This window comes from Rhinichthys klamathensis, unplaced genomic scaffold, assembly GCF_029890125.1.
Source record: "Rhinichthys klamathensis goyatoka isolate OS25496 unplaced genomic scaffold, OSU_Roscu_1.1 h1tg000386l_1, whole genome shotgun sequence".
Taxonomy (NCBI): domain Eukaryota; kingdom Metazoa; phylum Chordata; class Actinopteri; order Cypriniformes; family Leuciscidae; genus Rhinichthys; species Rhinichthys klamathensis.
Genome location: NW_026606890.1, coordinates 157,362 through 176,141, shown reverse-complemented (window position 1 = coordinate 176,141; position 18,780 = coordinate 157,362). Strand labels below are relative to the sequence as shown.

Here is an 18,780-nt window from a genome sequence, read left to right as displayed (position 1 = left end):
CCAATGAGGTTCATTCTCGTGTTACGCAGCACGTTTGAGCTTCAGCAAGAGCCAATGAGGTTCATTCTTGTGTTACGCAGCACGTTTGAGCTTCAGCAAGAGCCAATGAGGTTCATTCTTGTGTTACGCAGCACGTTTGAGCTTCAGCAAGAACCAATGAGGTTCATTCTTGTGTTACGCAGCACGTTTGAGCTTCAGCAAGAACCAATGAGGTTAATTCTCATGTTACGCAGCACGTTTGAGCTTCAGCAAGAGCCAATGAGGTTCATTCTAGTGTTACGCAGCACGTTTGAGCTTCAGCAAGAACCAATGAGGTTCATTCTCATGTTACGCAGCACGTTTGAGCTTCAGCAAGAACCAATGAGGTTCATTCTCGTGTTACGCAGCACGTTTGAGCTTCAGCAAGAGCCAATGAGGTTCATTCTTGTGTTACGCAGCACGTTTGAGCTTCAGCAAGAGCCAATGAGGTTCATTCTTGTGTTACGCAGCACGTTTGAGCTTCAGCAAGAACCAATGAGGTTCATTCTTGTGTTACGCAGCACGTTTGAGCTTCAGCAAGAACCAATGAGGTTCATTCTCATGTTACGCAGCACGTTTGAGCTTCAGCAAGAGCCAATGAGGTTCATTCTTGTGTTACGCAGCACGTTTGAGCTTCAGCAAGAACCAATGAGGTTAATTCTCGTGTGTTTACGCAGCACGTTTGAGCTTCAGCAAGAGCCAATGAGGTTCATTCTCGTGTTACGCTGCACGTTTGAGTTTCAGCAAGAACCAATGAGGTTCATACTCGTGTTACGCTGCACGTTTTAGCTTCGCTCAATTCAAATGGATTAGTTTTACAATCTCTTTATGAACTTTTTGAAGCTTCAAAGTTGTAGTTGCGTAGCTGTCAATGGAGAGACAGAACTGGCTCAGATTTTATCAAAAAGATCCTCATTTGTGTTCCGAAGATGAACGAAAGTCTTACGGGTTTGGAACGACATGAGGGTGAGTAATTAATGACAAAATGTCACAGTCCTGTCACCCTTGTCTGGGTTTTCTCTCTGTTTAGTGACAGAGCTATGACACTCCCGGTTTGTCATGTTTGTTTAGTCTGGTTTGTTGTGAGCACATGGCTGTCATGTTATTTCCTTGTGCCATGTGCTCTCCTGTCAATTGTCAAACCCCGCCCATCTTGTTATCTCGTTATTGTTTTATTTTCCCCACCTGCCTGCCCTGTTACCCTCTTACTGTATGTTTGTTCCCCTATTTAATCTCCCTGTGTTTGCAGTCCTGTGCTGGTTCGTTGTCTATGTTCCTAGTGTTTCCTGTTCCTGGCAGATGTCTGTCTCGTTTTCCACCACGGGGAGTTTTTGTTTGTAGTTTGGTTTCCTTTTTATTATTAATTAAAGATGCTTCTATTCCAGCACTTGAATCCTCGCTTTACTATTTTACCATTCGGTGACACAAAAGTTTCCTTTTTGAGTAAACTAACCCTTCAAGTCATTGTTTTCAGCAGGCTGTAGCATTTGTGTATCATTTGCGTACATTCATCAAAACCACTGGCCACTTTATCTGCTACACTTTTCTAACAGGACATGACCCTCCGAAACACTTGAATCCTTCGTGACCCGGACTCAGCAAAGTGCTAGAAAATTCCCAGAGAGATTTTGCTCCATCGTGACGTCATTCATGCCACAAATCTACCGTTCCACCTCAAACCAAAGGTGCTCTATAGAATTTAGATCTTATGACTGTGGAGGTCATTGGAATACAAGGAGCTCATTGTGGAACTAGAACGTATGATTTGTGACATTTAGCTGGCCACCAGAACATAATGCTCAATTGGATTTATGGTTCCATGCACTTTATGCCATAATTTCTACCCAGTCAAGGTTCAGATTAGGTGATGTTTTTTTTTCCCATCTGCACTAATATTCAAAAGTTTAGGCTTTTTTTAAGACTTTTATTCTGTAAGGATGCATTAAATTAATCAATAGCAACCGTAAAGACATTTATAATGTTACAAAATATTTTTATTTGAAATAAATGCTGTTCTTTTAAGTTTCTATTCATCATAAAATTCTGAAAACAAAAAAATCATGGTTTACACAAAATATTAAATTGTCAACATTGATAATATTAAGAAATTGTTCTTGAGCATCAAATCATCATATTAGAATGATTTCTGAAGGATCATGTGTCACTGAAGACTGGAGTAATGATGCTGAAAATTCAGCTTTGCCAGCAGGAATAAATTAAATTTTAAAATATATTCAAATAGAAATAATATTTTACAATATTACTGTTTTTACTGTATTTTGATCAAATAAATGCAGCCTTGGTGAGCTTATAAGAGACTTCTTTTTAAAAAAACATAAAAAAATCTTAGTTGTAGATTTTGCAGTATTTTCTTATTGTAACAATTATATTTGAGTCAAGTGACTTTCAGTGCATTGAGTACAAGTTTGTGTGTTCCCTGGAAACCACATAAACATGAAATACAAGCAGAGCGTAAGAACTTATTTATGAATGATTTACACAGAAATTTGTTCTGCTCTTGCTATCATTATGGCCCACTGCAAAAATGCATTGTCACGTCATCCTAAAATGTAATGTCAAATAAAATAAAAGACTGTTTATTTGGATCTTCATGGACCTCTCAATAACGCTAGATTATTTTTAACTGATTTCACCCTATAAATTATATAATTTGTTTATTTACAAATACACTACAGGGAAAAAGTTTGGAATATGATTTTGTAGAAATTTTTGAAAGAAGTCTATTATGCTTACAATCTAGAATAACTGTTTTCTATTTGAATACATGGTAAAATGTAATTTATTCCTGTGATCAAAGCTGAATATTCAGCATCATTCCTCCAGTCTTCAGTGTCACATGATCCTTCAGAAATCATTCTAATATGATGATTTGCTGCTCAAGAAACATTTAGCTTAATATTTAGTTCTCCTTAACCCCAGACCAACCTGCTATTACATACTTTTGTTAAATGTCCTGTAGATTTTATAATTTACAGTTGGTCTTTCTCCATCATATACTGAAAAACAAGACTCTGTTTATGTTGTGAATCAAGGACACCTGTGCTGGTGCTTGTGGGTAGAACGATCACATGTGTGATATTTTCTAATTTTACCCCTCTCCCCACCTCCACCCACCCTTGCAAATTCCTATAATTGCCCTGAAACCATAATCTTTCCACTATCACTTTGTGGTCAGCAATGCACCAAAAGCACTGTTTTCAGTGTGTCATAAGACATGGAGCTCAGTTTTGTTGGTGAGGTGAAATTCCTCCACAGTCCATAAATATCTGGAGCAACAACCAAGAGACACACACTGACCGCTTTCTCATTGGCAACATCTTCAGCCAGCACCCACTGCTCAAAGCACTCAAGGTAAAATTTTAATTTTCCTCTGTTAGCCTATGTTTATATATGGTGAATGTGATTTTGGTGAACGTGATTTCACCAAATAAAACGTGTTCGTGGATCAACCTCATTGTTAACATTCCAATTAACCAATCAGATTTGAGGGATATTTACAGTTAATGTCAAGTTTAGGCTTACAACAAGTGCTCTGGTTCCCCCCAGAATCCAAAAACATGCAGTATAGATGAATTGGAGATACTAAATTGTCTGTAAGTGTGAATGTGTGTGTGTGAGGGTTGGTGAAAGACCAGGCAACCTACCATGCAAGGAAAAAATCATTGACAAGAAAATACATGTCTCTATGGCAAGAGATGGCCCATAGAATCACCAAGAGATACGACTGAAATGGTTAATGAATTAATATTGTTATTCATTGTTTTAGTACTCTTGTAAATATGATGATGCTAAAAATAAAGGGCTTGTAAAGTAAACAATTAAGGCCATACAACCTTTGTACTTTGTGTTGTCCCCCATCTTGAGTTCAAAGAACTTATGGATCAATACAGTAATTGCACACATTGTATATCAATTAAGAAAAAAAGATTATGGAAGATAACACAAAGTAGATCAGAGCTCACACAGTTACACACACATTAAAACTATAACTGCACACCAGTCAGCAGCTTAATCCAATGGACCAGTCTTAACAGTTAACAAACTGTTTAAAAACCTTTTAGAGAGAGAGAGAGAGAGAGAGAGAGAGAGAGAGAGAGAGAGAGAGAGAGAGAGAGAGAGAGAGAGAGAGAGAGAGAGAGAGAGAGAGAGAGAGAGAGAGAGAGAGAGAGAGAGAGAGAGAGAGAGAGAGAGAGAGAGAGAGAGAGAGAGAGAGAGAGAGAGAGAGAGAGAGAGAGAGAGAGAGAGAGAGATATATGCATTTATTAAAGTGATGTGATGAACCGTCCGATTCTAATTCTCGAACGGTTTACTGCTGCTTTGGTTATCTCAAAGGAACATGACAAACCTTAAAATCTAATTGGCAGATGCAGTAAATTCGCACTCTAATTGCTTTATAGTTACTGCAGTAAATTCGCACTCTAATTGCTTTATAGTTACGTTATCTGAAAATACTGTTGATACGCTTATCACGTATATTGTAGGGGCATACACAAGCTCACACATCACTGATCTACTGACATAATTCACACATCACCGACACGCAACGACGCAAGCATATTTGACACGTCCCCTTTAAGAAGGAGTTGTTGAGAGTTTTGGGGGTGGTAGTCATGCGCGTTTTCTGCATAGACTGTAAAAAAAGTTTTCTGACGCATAACTTTAATAATAATAAAAAACAACACACAAGGCTATTGTTGTTCTCTCACACTGCAATCCTGCCTCCGTGTATTTTTGATAGCTCAAAAAGCTACAGTATCAGTTTAGCAATCTACTTGATAAGATGCCCACCAAGCGATTTAACCTGCGGTTCGAACTTTGTACGGACTATTTCATTTACCCTCTCCCTGATGCAAGAGGTGCATGTTCGAGCAATTCATACGTTAACATTATGTTGACGAGATAATAACAGAAGAATACAAAAGACAATAAAGATACGAGTCAAATGGCCGGACCTGCATAGCAGCATTTGACCAGCTGTTTAAATAATAATAATACTAATCATCACTATTTTATATATTTTTGTTTGTTTTGAATGTATATGTATTTACAATTGTCATATGTAAATATACCGCTGGAAACTTCCGAGCGTTACTGTTAGGCTATAGCTAAAGTGAACGCGAATTGTATTCTGTTCTGTTCGGGAGCATATTGGCGTCAGGGAACGTTTGAAACGCGGTTGAAATGTAGGCTACCCCCTAAAAAAACCTAAAATAAAATATGTTTTACGGTTCGCACCATTTATTTATTCATTCATTCGTTTATTTTAAACGAGACAAGGTCTGTATATGCAACGACGCCTCTGATCATAGATCACCGTTCAAGTAGGTTAATCAAAACTAATCAAGTAGCCTACCAAAGCGAACCAGGCTATGTGAGATGTGTTAGAAGTGTCGGTATGAACGTCGTTAGGCAGGCTGGGGCTCCACTGACATTGCAGAGCATATCTACAGTAGCCTACTACATTGCTGTTTTCTTTAGGTTGATGAAAGTCTGGGGGGAAATTAGGACACGCTAGTGATCTCTCGGTAAGCAACCTTGTTCCCTTCATCTACATTTTTGGCATGTCTTTGCAGTATATTGTGGTGTAAAAAAACACTTTTGTGAGTGTGTCTAGCAAATGGGTTCATTATAATATATATATATAACATGTTTCACTTATTGCACTTTCGCATTATTGGAGCACTATAAAACCAAGTTTTGAACACGACTTAAGCACATCAAATTCCCAAACACTTATATATATATATATATACACTCACCGGCCACTTTATTAGGTACCCCATGCTAGTAACGGGTTGGACCCCCTTTTGCCTTCAGAACTGCCTCAATTCTTCGTGGCATAGATTTAACAAGGTGCTGGAAGCATTCCTCAGGGAGTTTGGTCCATATTGGCATGATGGCATCACACAGTTGCCGCAGATTTGTCGGCTGCACATCCATGATGCGAATCTCCCGTTCCACCACATCCCAAAGATGCTCTATTGGGTTGAGATCTGGTGACTGTGGAGGCCATTTTAGTACAGTGCACTCATTGTCATGTTCAAGAAACCAATTTGAAATGATTAGAGCTTTGTGACATGGTGGAAGTAGCCATCAGAGGATGGGTACATGGTGGCCATAAAGGGATGGTCATGGTCAGAAACAATGCTCAGGTAGGCCGTGGCATTTAAACGATGCCCAATTGGCACTAAGGGGCCTAAAGTGTGCCAGGAAAACATCCCCCACACCATTACACCACCACCACCAGCCTGCACAGTGGTAACAAGGCATGATGGTTCCATGTTCTCATTCTGTTTACGCCAAATTCTGACTCTAACATCTGAATGTCTCAACAGAAATCGAGACTCATCAGACCAGGCAACATTTTTCCAGTCTTCAACTGTTCAATTTTGGTGAGCTCTTGCAAATTGTAGCCTCTTTTTCCTATTTGTAGTGGAGATGAGTGGTACCCGGTGGAGTCTTCTGCTGTTGTAGCCCATCCGCCTCAAGGTTGTGCGTGTTGTGGCTTCACAAATGCTTTGCTGCATACCTCGGTTGTAACGAGTGGTTATTTCAGTCACTGTTGCCCTTCTATCAGCTCGAACCAGTCTGGCCATTCTCCTCTGACCTCTGGCATCAACAAGGCATTTCCGCCCACAGAACTGCCGCTCACTGGATGTTTTTTCTTTTTCGGACCATTCTCTGTAAACCCTAGAGATGGTTGTGCGTGAAAATCCCAGTAGATTAGCAGTTTCTGAAATACTCAGACCAGCCCTTCTGGCACCAACAATCATGCCACGTTCAAAGTCACTCAAATCACCTTTCTTCCCCATACTGATGCTCGGTTTGAACTGCAGGAGATTGTCTTGACCATGTCTACATGCCTAAATGCACTGAGTTGCCGCCATGTGATTGGCTGCTTAGAAATTAAGTGTTAACGAGCAGTTGGACAGGTGTACCTAATAAAGTGGCCGGTGAGTGTATATATATATATATATAAGTGTTTGGGAATTTGATGTGCTTAAGTCGTGTTCAAAACTTGGTTTTATAGTGCTCCAATAATGCGAAAGTGCAATAAGTGAAACATGTTAATGTGATGAACTACACCCGCTGAACCTGACTTCATACGTCCTTTAAAAATACCTTAAGTGACAGTTCACTGAAAAAAAAATGTGTCATCATTTACTCACCCTCATGTCGTTCCAATAAACCCTAAGACTTCCGTTCATCTTCAGAACAGAATCTTTTTGATGAAATCTGAGAGCGTTGTCACTTAGTTCTCTATAAGTCACAACTGACGTGTGAGTTGATGAATGTTTATGTGAATAAAATTAAATCTGTTCGTCATAAAGTGATCGAGTCTCTTCAGAAAATGTGGACTAAACCATTCAAATATGGATTAGTTTTATGAACTTTTTGAAGCGTCAAAGTTGGCTGTCAACAATGAGGAGATTTCAACAAAAGATCTTCATGTCGTTCCAAACCCGTAAGACTTTCGTTCATCTTCAGAACACAAATGAAGTAAACAGTTTTCATTTTTGGGTGAACTATCCCTTTAAACACCGGTTTGACCAGTCATTGATAGTTTTGAGAAAAGCCCCTGCAGCATTTGAGCGCAGACAGTAATTTGCTTTGGTATTTTATATGTAATGCAACGATAATTCATACATGTAATGTGATCTACGTGGTCTTACAGTTGAAGAATGGGCTACTTATAAAGATCATTTATGTGTGTAATGGTCTCTCTGGTCTCAGGAAGCATGGCGTCAGTGTTGTCACAGCTGATGGGTCAGTGGATGGATGTTCAGGGACTCCTGATATTTCTGTGTGTGCTGCTGTTGGTGAAACACCTGCGAGATGTTCAGTCAAAGAACATGCCGCCAGGACCCTTCCCTCTGCCTTTCCTTGGAAACCTAATGAGTATAGGCTTTAGTGATCCAATGGAGGTTTTTCCGAAGGTATGTCTTTTTTCATATGCATATGTTGATTAAATGAGTTGTGTACAGTACATTTACATGTTGATCAGATTGCTGAGCGGTATGGAGATGTGAGCACATTTTATCTGGGAAACAAACCTTGCATACTGCTCACTGGATACGAGACTTTCAAAGAGGCATTTGTGGAACAGGCGGACATCTTCACAGACCGGCCGTACTTCCCTGTGAATGACAAAATCTGTAACGGGAAAGGTAAAAAACAGCTAAAAGAACACCGTACACCATTTTACACGTTAAAATGTTCAAAAACATTAAGTCTGTTATCAATCATAAACTGCTCACCAATTCATCTTTTTGTGGAACGTCAGGAAACATCTTGTAATTTGCCTTTTATTCAAAGCGTTATATGGACCTTCAGACACAACAAATTTGTTTATTTTTGCTGATACTGAACTGAAATGTTAGTGTTGTTGTTGTTGTTGTTGTACGAAATATCAATATTATTGCTATCATTTTCAATCAGTGCACCAGAACTGTTGTATAATTGGTAAAATTACCTTTTGCAGTTGCTTGAATAGCAAGCTTTGTCATTGAAAACATGCAGAACTGTTCGTGACATACATTCTGTAGATCGTTACAGTGATCCTGGATTTAATGTAACGTGAGAAATTGAATTTTCCTGTCTCTTGAAATAAGGAAGTTCATTCATTTAGTACTATGAGAACTTAGTTTCAGAATTCAAAACTCCCACGTGACCTTATATTCGAAATATATGATGCAAAATGTTTACTAAGAAATCCATGAAAACCACATTGGTTAACACATGACTGCCTACATTTACACGCCAACAATTTGAAGGATCCAGGAGCGCAAATATTAGAACCAGCAGCAAATTCGCAGGCCACCATAAATAATAGATGTTACCAATTACATTTGTAAAAAGGGTTTTTACATAGCCTCAATGCAATGCACTTCCGCAATCATAGATTTTGCTCTTTTTGTCTCTTTGTATGTAGGTCTGATCTTCTCCGGTGGGCACATGTGGCGTCAACAGAGGCGTTTTGCTCTGGCAACACTGAAGTATTTTGGTGTGGGCAAGAAAACACTAGAAAACTCCATCCTGCAGGAGTGTCTCTTTGTCTGTAGTACTTTTCAAACCAAGCAAGGTCAGAGCACCATTTCTGCCTGAATTCAAACATCTGAACAGGCTACCAGTACAGTATACTGCTCTCTACAGGCGAAGATCTGAAAGTACGGTTTGTAGCCGTAACCATTCTTCCTCTCTTTTGCTTTCCAAGGTTTGCCATTCAATCCTCATCACATCTTGAACTATGCAGTGGGCAATATAATATGCAGCCTGGTTTTTGGCCACAAGTTTGAGTATGACAACCATCATTTTCACGAGCTGTTGCAGTATTCAGATGACACCTTCAAGCTTCCCATCAATGTCTGGGGCCGGGTACGAGACCAAATTTACTATAATGGACTTTTTTCACAAAAGTCCTCCTATTATGCTATTTTAAAAGCTCCAGATTTTGCTTTAAGCCTCCTAGAATAGGCTTACATGATTCCAAGGTCAGAAAAACGTACATTTTCTCATAATATACACTGCAGCATCAGCTCTTTTCTCTCAGTGTCTGAATTAGTTCGATAAAGGATTGTCTTTCTAAACTCCTCCTTTCCGAGAGCCTGTTCTGCTCTGATTGGGCAGTTGGTCGACCGCTTGCAGTGCATGTCAAAAACCAAATGTCCATTTATAAATACAGTATCTGAATTTCAGCTCTGATCTTCCTCAGCACTTGATAGACAGTGATACGAACAGTAACGATGGCATCGGTTTTACCGTTTCAATTCCCGCGCGAATCCTCGTCCATTTAAAGTGGATTTGCTTTCGCAGTGCAGAAAATGGCGTCTTCTCGACCTGTCGACAACATGAACCAAACTCTTCCAGGAACATATTTTAAAAAAAATCATGATTATTGTTATGTTGACTACGAAGCGAGATCAATGGTACTGAAGACTGCAAAGATTGATGAAATACTGATGATCAAATGTATTTGTCCCTCAACAGCTGTATAACACGTTTCCCGCCGTGATGTCATTGCTGCCAGGAAAGCACCAGACTGCATTTGCCAACCTTTCCAAGCTGAAGCTCTTTTTTCAGGATGAAATCAGGAAGCACAAAGAGGACAGAAACCCTTCCTGTCCTAGAGACTACATTGACTGTTATCTGGATGAAATTGAGAAGGTAACCGGTTTTAGCAGATCCTGGCATAATGATTTCAGGAAATCTTCTCTTCTGATTTAGAGTTTTTGTAGACTGATGATTCATGCCTTTCAAATGAAATCAAGTGAACTCAAAGGATACTTTGGCGCACAAAACGCATCCCATATTTTTACTTTGCATTTACCTGTTTTTAGAAATGCTCTAGTCATCTCTTTTTAACCCCTCTTTTTAACTAAGTCCATGGTTGATTCCCAGTGTAAGGACAGTGAGGCAGAGTTCACAGAGGAGAACCTGATACACTGTGTGTTGGATCTGTTTGGAGCCGGAACAGAAAGCACTGCTAAATCACTCAGCTGGGCTTTACTCTACATGGCCAAGTATCCAGATGTGCAAGGTGGGCGGCTCTGCTCATATGACTTTCTTGTTAGTCAAATGTGTAAATGTGTGTCCACATACTCTGCATGTTCACTTTCCATAGAGAGAGTCCAGTCTGAGATCGATCAGGTGATTGGACAGACGCGTCAGCCGTCGATGGAGGACAGGACACATCTGCAGTACACCTACGCTGTGATCCATGAAATTCAGAGGTTCGCGAATGTTCTTGCCTTCATTCCACCGAGAGTTGCCAGCAGAGACACCACAGTAGCAGGATGCCTCATTCCAAAGGTAAAGCATTTTTCTAAATCAATTTTTTTAAAATTTTTTAATTTTAATAATTTTGCCTGTGTTAATGCCAGTTGCCGACTGTATACATTTTGGCAGAAGTGTGTATTTTTTATTGGAATTTTAATATTTCATCCTCATTTCCTTTAATAAATCTATTTTACACTGGCAACACAAAATAGTTACACTTAAGACCTAAAGGACAACATGTCCCCATTGAAACCCATTAAAACTATAATTTTTAATCCCGGGGCCATTTAGCTATAAAGTGTGTGTATATGTATATATATTTATTTATTTTTAACCAGATGCTGCCATTTTATAAAGCTTTGCTGGGATCTAATGGGGAAAAAATATGACACCGCACCCAAGCTTCAAATTTGTGTCTTTTTTTTTTTGCTACTGACATTTTTGTCCTCTAAAGACCTCAGAGTAATTATTTTTAAATTGACGCACAAGGGTTACATTGGGTGAACGTACAGTTTTTTTTTAAAACAATATATTATACCGATAACATGATTCTATTTCAGTAAACAAACACTTTGTTTAATGTTCTTAAAATTTATTATGTTTTGTCCTATGACAGGGCGTGATGGTGCTGCCGATGCTGAAGCCAATCCTACAGGATAAGAATGAGTACAGCACTCCGGATGAATTCAATCCTGCACACTTTCTGGATGAAAATGGCAAATTTTTGAAGAGAGAAAATTTCATCCCCTATTCAATAGGTAGGTCACAAGGAATATAAACTTTAACCAAAATAATAAATACATGCACACATACTGTGGGGTGTATGTATGTGTGTGGTCACATTCATGTGCGCCGAAAATACTCTAGAGCCCTTTGCTTCTGTTATCGCTATAATGACAAATTTGGTGTCAAAGTGTACATTTGTGGGGTCAAGGAATCCAATAAAATTGGTTTCAAGTTTAAAAAAAAAAAAAAAAATCCCCATACCATGACAATTGGGGGTAAATATGCACATTTCACATAAAAATTGTGTCATCAGAGTGACTTTATTTATCTTTTCGTTCAAAAACTTTAATTTTGTATTTAAGCAGTGCAGCTACTTCTGTACATTACATTTGTCCTAAGTAGCATGAGATTTCGACTAGTCATTAGACTATAGCAAATCAGTTCCTGCAACAACACATCCCATCTGCACCAGGAGCTGTGACAGCTGTTGAACGTCAGAGGTGACAGGTTAACACTTTGAGGTTCGTATGACTTTCTCATTAAATAGAAAAACGTTTTTAATGTTAGATAACTAATAGCTAGCTAGTTGACTATGGAAAAAAAAACCTCAGAAGGAAAACTTCTTTTTGCGAGAATACTGAAGCCAAAAATTATCTTTTATAATTTGTATTAATTTAAAACGCACTTGCTGCAGCTAGCAGACCAAGGCGAGGCAGCTCTCGCGCCTATTGGCTGCTCTGCGGCAACTGCTCCAACCTATCGAGGGACTGCTCGTGACCTAAGCACCAATGAGGGCGCAGGCTATGTTTCGAGGCAGCTAGACCTTTAGATCGGCCACCAAACAAAACAAAGAGCTGTCCTGACCGTCTGAAAGCAGCAAACGTTCCACGTAAATTCTCAGGGCCCTAACCGGGCAAAGGAGATTCACGTCAGACTCGCTGTCAGATCCGAAGAGGGCTGACAGGGAGATGACTTGCGCTCTGAAAGGAGTGGCAAGTACTTTGGGGACATAACCATGTCTTGGTTTGAGGATGACCTTGGAGTCATTAGGCCCAAACTCAAGGCACGACACGCTAACAGAAAGGTCCCATATGGGAACCGAGGGGGGACGAGGAGGGTTCATCCTTCTAGCTCCCCTGAGGAAGCGGACTGCAAGGTCGTTCCTACCCAGTGACTGGCCATGCGAATGTTTGACAAACGCAGCAATAGCCGCCACCTTGAGCGTGGATGGGGATCTACCCTTATCCAAGAGCTCCTGTAGGAAGGAGAGAACCTCTAACACCCCACAATCTTCGTGGATCCAGGTTGCGAGCTGAGCACCAACCTGAGAACACTGACCACTTGGAAGTATAAAGCCGTCTAGTAGAGGGCGCTCTAGCTTGCGTAATCGTGTTTAACACTTCGTCAGGGAGACTGACGGGTACCCGTTGATGGCCCACACATGCAGAGCCCAAAGCTCGGGTCGTGGATGCCAAATCGTACCCCTGCCCAGTGAGAGGAGATCTCTCCTCAACGGGACAGGCCACGGAGCCAAACTCTGAAGCTGCATCAGCTCCGGAAACCAAACTTGGTTCGGCCAGAACGGAGCTACTAGAAGCACAGAGGAACCGTTCTACCTGATACGCTTGATTACCTGTGTTAACAGCGTGATCGGAGGGAAAGCATAGAGAGGGCGGCTGGGCCAGTGATGGGCCAGCGCATCCATGTTCTTTGTGAAGCATATTGGACACTGACGCAAAGAGGTCGACTTCCGCTGTGCCAAAGGTGCCCCACAACAGCTGAACTGTCTGAGGGTGGAGGGACCATTCCCCTGGGGAACGTTGTCCCTGGACAGCCTGTCTGGACCCACATTCAGATGGCCTGGCACATGCGCCGCTCTCAGCGAGAGTAGGTTGCGCTGAACCCGTACAAGGAGGCGTTCTGCCAGTGCATGAAGGTTCAGTGATCTCAGACCGCCCTGGCGATTTATGTAGGAAACCACTGACATGTTGTCCGTGCGGACAAGGACATGGTGGCCCTTTAGAAGGGGAAGGAAGAACCGCAAGGCATTCTCGACAGTTTATGTGCAAGCTCTTTTCTTGGCTTGACCACAGGCCAAAAGTCGGTCTGCCCTCGTAAAGGCGTCTGTCGAAACCATTTTCAGTTCCGAGATTACCCCCAGGTTTACACCTGTCTGATACCAGTCGGCCGCCTTCCAGGGCTCCAGAGCTGTGACACAGTTCTGAGTTACCTTGAGACGTAAACGACCGGATGCCCGTGCTCGACGCAGAACCCGCGTCTTCAGCCAGTGCTGTGAAGGGCGCATGCGAAGCAGACCTAAACGAAGAAATTATTAAGTTGTGAATGGACTGTGTGTTTGGCATGCGTTTTTTAATAAAAAATTGCATACTTCACTTCCAAGTGTCATGGTAAGGACAACATTATTGTTTTTTAGTCTTGGAAGCTATTTTATTGGACTCCTTGACCACAAAAATGTACACGTTGATACCAAATTTGTCATTATAGCTATAACAGAAGCAAAGATATGGGCCTCTCAAGTATGGTCGGCGGCCATTTTAAAAAAATGTGCGTATATAAGATAAGATCTCACTTGTGTCTTAGGATAAATTTATTTCTATGGCCCTAAGGTACTTCCATACCAAAGGGGACCTTTGCATCATGACTTGAAGTCAAAAGTCACTTAGCCTCCCGACTAACATCTTTAATCTCTTAATGCGTCCTTGCTGAATACAATGTAAAAAGAAGTTACTGACCCAACACTTTTGAATGGTAGTGTATATAAACTAATGTACTCTAAAATGAGATTTGATAAAGTTCACCTCCGCTTTACTGATCCAGACCTTGATTTCCAGGTAAGAGGATGTGTCCAGGTGAGCAGCTCGCTGGAATGGAGCTCTTCCTCTTCTTTATCTCGCTGATGCAGCGTTTTACCTTCCTGCCTCCTGAGGGACAAACGCTGAGTCTCAAAAGAACAGTTGCCATCGCTTCTGCTCCTGAACCTTTCCATATTCGTGCTGTTCCTCGATAATGCCACACTATTGCAACCTAAAATAAAGAATCGCCTCATTAAAGCACATTGATGAAGTACAGATAACCATTTCTTTCTCTGGTAAGAAAGAAACTTATCATTTATTTGATAAGTTGCCTTGTAATAAGCAGGTAATTTTGCCAGGTTCGTTGATGGTACCTTTTAACCCTTTATGTATAATTAAAATCGGACACTTGTTATGAGATTAAAATTTTGATTCCTCTTTTTGATTTCTCTGTGTGCATTTTAATTAAACCATTCAAGTGCAAGAGAACCTGTGTGCTGTTTCCTGTGCTGCGCGCACGCCAATACTGAACTGAGTTCTCTTCCACGTCTTTTTGCACAAATACACACAAAAATGTCACAATATCCACATAAACAGTCGGTTATGTCTTAATTATGTCTCAACATAAACAGTTGAGAAGGAAAACTCTGTGTAACAGTATAATGGGTCCGTGCATCAGGTCTTTATTCAGGTTTATCAGGCTGCAGTCACTTTGTGTCATTAATGTTAATCAAACAACAAAAGAGAAAATGTATTATTTTATTGACTATAATTATAATGTATATTTTATTTATAAAGTGGTGTTATTTTACATTTGATTAGTTTCTGTGGATACCTGAAAACAATGTTAATTTCCATCATATCTTTGTCTAGTTGCATTTGTTTGTGTGATTTGCTAGTTTGTTTGTTTTTTTAATCACACATAACTTTAATAATGCTTGAAATTTAAGCTAGTTGTTTTTGCTGTGGTATTTTTAAACCACAGGCAAAAGTTCCCTGTGTAAGTGTTTTTAGCCTGTTAATTTTTGTTCAACTGCAATGAAATGTTTTGCAGAAATAATATTTAGGATAATTGTGAATAACTGATTTTTTTTTTTTTTTACCTAATTGGAATCTAAACTAGGAATCGATAAGTATCATAATCGATACGCAGAATCAGAATTGTTAAAATTCAAAGATTTCCCAAAAATGAGGAATATCATGACGTACATTCACAGAGGAAAACTCAAGACTACAATGGAGGCGTTTCAGGGGAACAGAAACACTGATATAGAGAAGAACCAATGCTTGAGGGACTTTGAAACTTTACAGAGCTTTTTCATGCTCAAACAGCAACATTACACACTAAAGAAAGAACATGTAAAAAAAACCAACGCATTCTCATCCTTTGGCGTCATATGTGACGCCATATGACATTTCGTCGACATCTTACGCACATGGCATCCTTTAGCGTCAATATAACACGCACTCTTATGGGTAGGTTTAGGTCTGGGGTAGGGTACGGTTATGACGCCTTGGGATCTGCGTCTCATATTCACGCTAAACGATGCCATGTGCGTTGGATTTAGACGGGCGTCACCTGTATGACGCCTTGGGTTCTGCGTCTCATATTGATGCTAAAGGATGCCATGTGCGTAAGATTTCGACGAAATGTCCAAAGCGTCACATGTATGATGCCAAAGGATGAGAATGGGCTGAAAAAAACATGAAAGGAAAAACTCTTTAAGTAACATTACAGAAATAAACCATCCACACATTTTCTTTGTAAATTTTTTATTTTCCATTTGATATTTCTTTATAATTCTAAACTTTTGCAATACAATTCTGCTTCATTATTCTTGACAGAAGAACCCGAGGACTGAAACATCGCAGTCCAACATAATCACAGCTTTCTGTCAGTTAGTGTCAGTTGATCACAAGCCGGCGTGCAGCTCACGCTCTTCCACTTATTGACTGGGAATGAGACGGACACTTGATCTCCACATGGTCTCCTGTCTTCATCCTGGATGAGCGTCTGGACTCCATGATCATGGCATGACGTCAGGTCGCTGCAGGGGTTGTGCTGACAAACTGGCTTGAAGCAGCCGTACACCTGCTGTCCACACACTCCACTGCACTTACAGTCATCCTGGAGGACGACAGCCTTACGACCACAGCATGTCTCACAGCTGCAAGAGTTCCTGCCAACAGCAGCGCAGCTCTTCACTTTACTGCAGTCGCACTGGAGTTTAACGGCCGGGGAACGGCCCACCTGACAACAGTCGTTGATGGCTGACTGATCACAAGACATAGTGTGAGCTGAAACCATTGAGAGGAGAGATTGATGAATACCAAGAAAACACACAATCACCTGAAGGCAATGGTCATTATTTAAAAATGAGATGGAAGTAAAGAGTTGAGTTGAATACTTACATGTGTTCAGTCTTGAGTTATTGCACTCGGAGTAAGTCTCTTCTCTCGCTCTGGTGTTTCTCTCCACTGCAGTCCGGTATATATTCCCCTCTTCATCTCCACCCCGTCCACAGCTCAGAGCTGAAGAGTGTGAAGAATTTCCCCGTCTCATGCATTGGGAGGGAGTGTTTAGTGTTTATGATGAGTCGCACTTAATTAATTATAAGTACAGCATTAGTACAATCTTTACAGCGTATTATAATAGAAAGTGTCATTTATCACAATTGGAATGGATGTTTACTAAAACTGAGTTAAAAGCAGTTTAAGAAACAGCACGTGTAGAATCTCCATGTTATGCAATAGTAAATACCGTTTGGCAAGAGCAAACTTTTATTTATGAATACGATCATAGAATGTATAGTCATTCTGTTATGTTGGATTCACACACTTCATAAGGCCCCCTTTTTCCCCTTGGTATTAAGATGTGTTTTGGTCGATCAGATCACAAGTGGACGACGCTAAATACAGTTCGGTGTAAACAGGGTCTAAAACGTTTTGAGCTTGTCCACTTTCAACCACTTCCAGAGATAGATGAAAACACATTCGACTGGATTGCTTTCGTAGTGTAAACGCTCATGTAAATGTGTTCAGCCACAAATTAACAATTTAAACTATGACTGGAGACCCAAGTTTGGTTTGAAGATGAAAAATGTACCAAGAACAATGTTCTCTCACCATTCCTGATTTCTAACACTCATTGCTGCTCTCTGTATATTTTTCAGTCGTCTCCGGTCGTGTTCATATGTAAAGTGCATGAGTTTATTTTGTCCATTAGATCAAAAGATCTGAAAAAAATATATATACATTTGTCCTAGACCTTACCATGGAAGAAATCAGGACAGAAGTGGTTTAAAGTGGACAAAAGAGACGGATTAAAACACCCGGTGTAAACAGGAATGTGTCTCCTCTGATCCGATCGACCAAAACGCATCTTAATAGCAGGTGTAAACAGGGCCTTAGAGACATAAAATCAAGATGTTAGTTGGTTCATTTGTCTGATTTAATTCTGTAAGGTCAGCTGAGGGATATTTTTACTTCTTGTTAAACCTTTCCCGTTATCACTGGAATGACTCTCACTTGTGCAATGCTAAAACACTTATCTAAAGTTAAATACGGCAAGTGAAACAATCTTTTTCTCTTACGTAGCACTGTAAAAAAATAGGCCTATAGTGTATTTAAGTTTAAGTAAATTACACTTAATTCTATACACTAAACCCGCCCTTGCATGACACATTAAATTCTTCAGCTCTGAGCTGTGGACGGGGTGGAGATGAAGAGGGGAATATATACCGGACTGCAGTGGAGAGAAACACCAGAGCGAGAGAAGAGACTTACTCCGAGTGCAATAACTCAAGACTGAACACATGTAAGTATTCAACTCAACTCTTTACTTCCATCTCATTTTTAAATAATGACCATTGCCTTCAGGTGATTGTGTGTTTTCTTGGTATTCATCAATCTCTCCTCTCAATGGTTTCAGCTCACACTATGTCTTGTGATCAGTCAGCCATCAACAACTGTTGTCAGGTGGGCCGTTCCCCAGCCGTTAAACTCCAGTGCGACTGCAGTAAAGTGAAGAGCTGCGCTGCTGTTGGCAGGAACTCTTGCAGCTGTGAGACATGCTGTGGTCGTAAGGCTGTCGTCCTCCAGGATGACTGTAAGTGCAGTGGAGTGTGTGGACAGCAGGTGTACGGCTGCTTCAAGCCAGTTTGTCAGCACAACCCCTGCAGCGACCTGACGTCATGCCATGATCATGGAGTCCAGACGCTCATCCAGGATGAAGACAGGAGACCATGTGGAGATCAAGTGTCCGTCTCATTCCCAGTCAATAAGTGGAAGAGCGTGAGCTGCACGCCGGCTTGTGATCAACTGACACTAACTGACAGAAAGCTGTGATTATGTTGGACTGCGATGTTTCAGTCCTCGGGTTCTTCTGTCAAGAATAATGAAGCAGAATTGTATTGCAAAAGTTTAG

The 18,780-nt window shown here is 40.6% G+C and overlaps 1 protein-coding gene across 1 annotated transcript; it reads left to right on the top strand.

Moving 5' to 3' along the window:
• Positions 1-7,754: 7,754 nt before the first annotated feature.
• Positions 7,755-14,635, top strand: LOC130069858 (cytochrome P450 2J4-like). Its single transcript, XM_056234008.1, has 9 exons — positions 7,755-7,976; positions 8,045-8,207; positions 8,972-9,121; positions 9,254-9,414; positions 10,027-10,203; positions 10,438-10,576; positions 10,661-10,848; positions 11,432-11,573; positions 14,394-14,635. Exons 1-9 carry the CDS (start codon positions 7,755-7,757, stop codon positions 14,567-14,569), a joined length of 1,518 nt encoding a protein of 505 aa, XP_056089983.1. The 3' UTR covers positions 14,570-14,635.
• The last annotated feature ends 4,145 nt before the right edge of the window (positions 14,636-18,780 follow it).

What these genes read in the sequence shown, in the direction of transcription:
- LOC130069858 (XM_056234008.1), top strand. Translation starts at nt 7,755, where the DNA reads ATGGTCTCTCTGGTCTCAGGAAGCATGGCGTCAGTGTTGTCACAGCTG. An exon ending in CAAAATCTGTAACGGGAAAG is followed by an intron (nt 8,208 to 8,971) that starts GTAAAAAACAGC and finishes CTTTGTATGTAG; the next exon opens with GTCTGATCTTCTCCGGTGGG. An exon ending in CAAGTATCCAGATGTGCAAG is followed by an intron (nt 10,577 to 10,660) that starts GTGGGCGGCTCT and finishes CACTTTCCATAG; the next exon opens with AGAGAGTCCAGTCTGAGATC.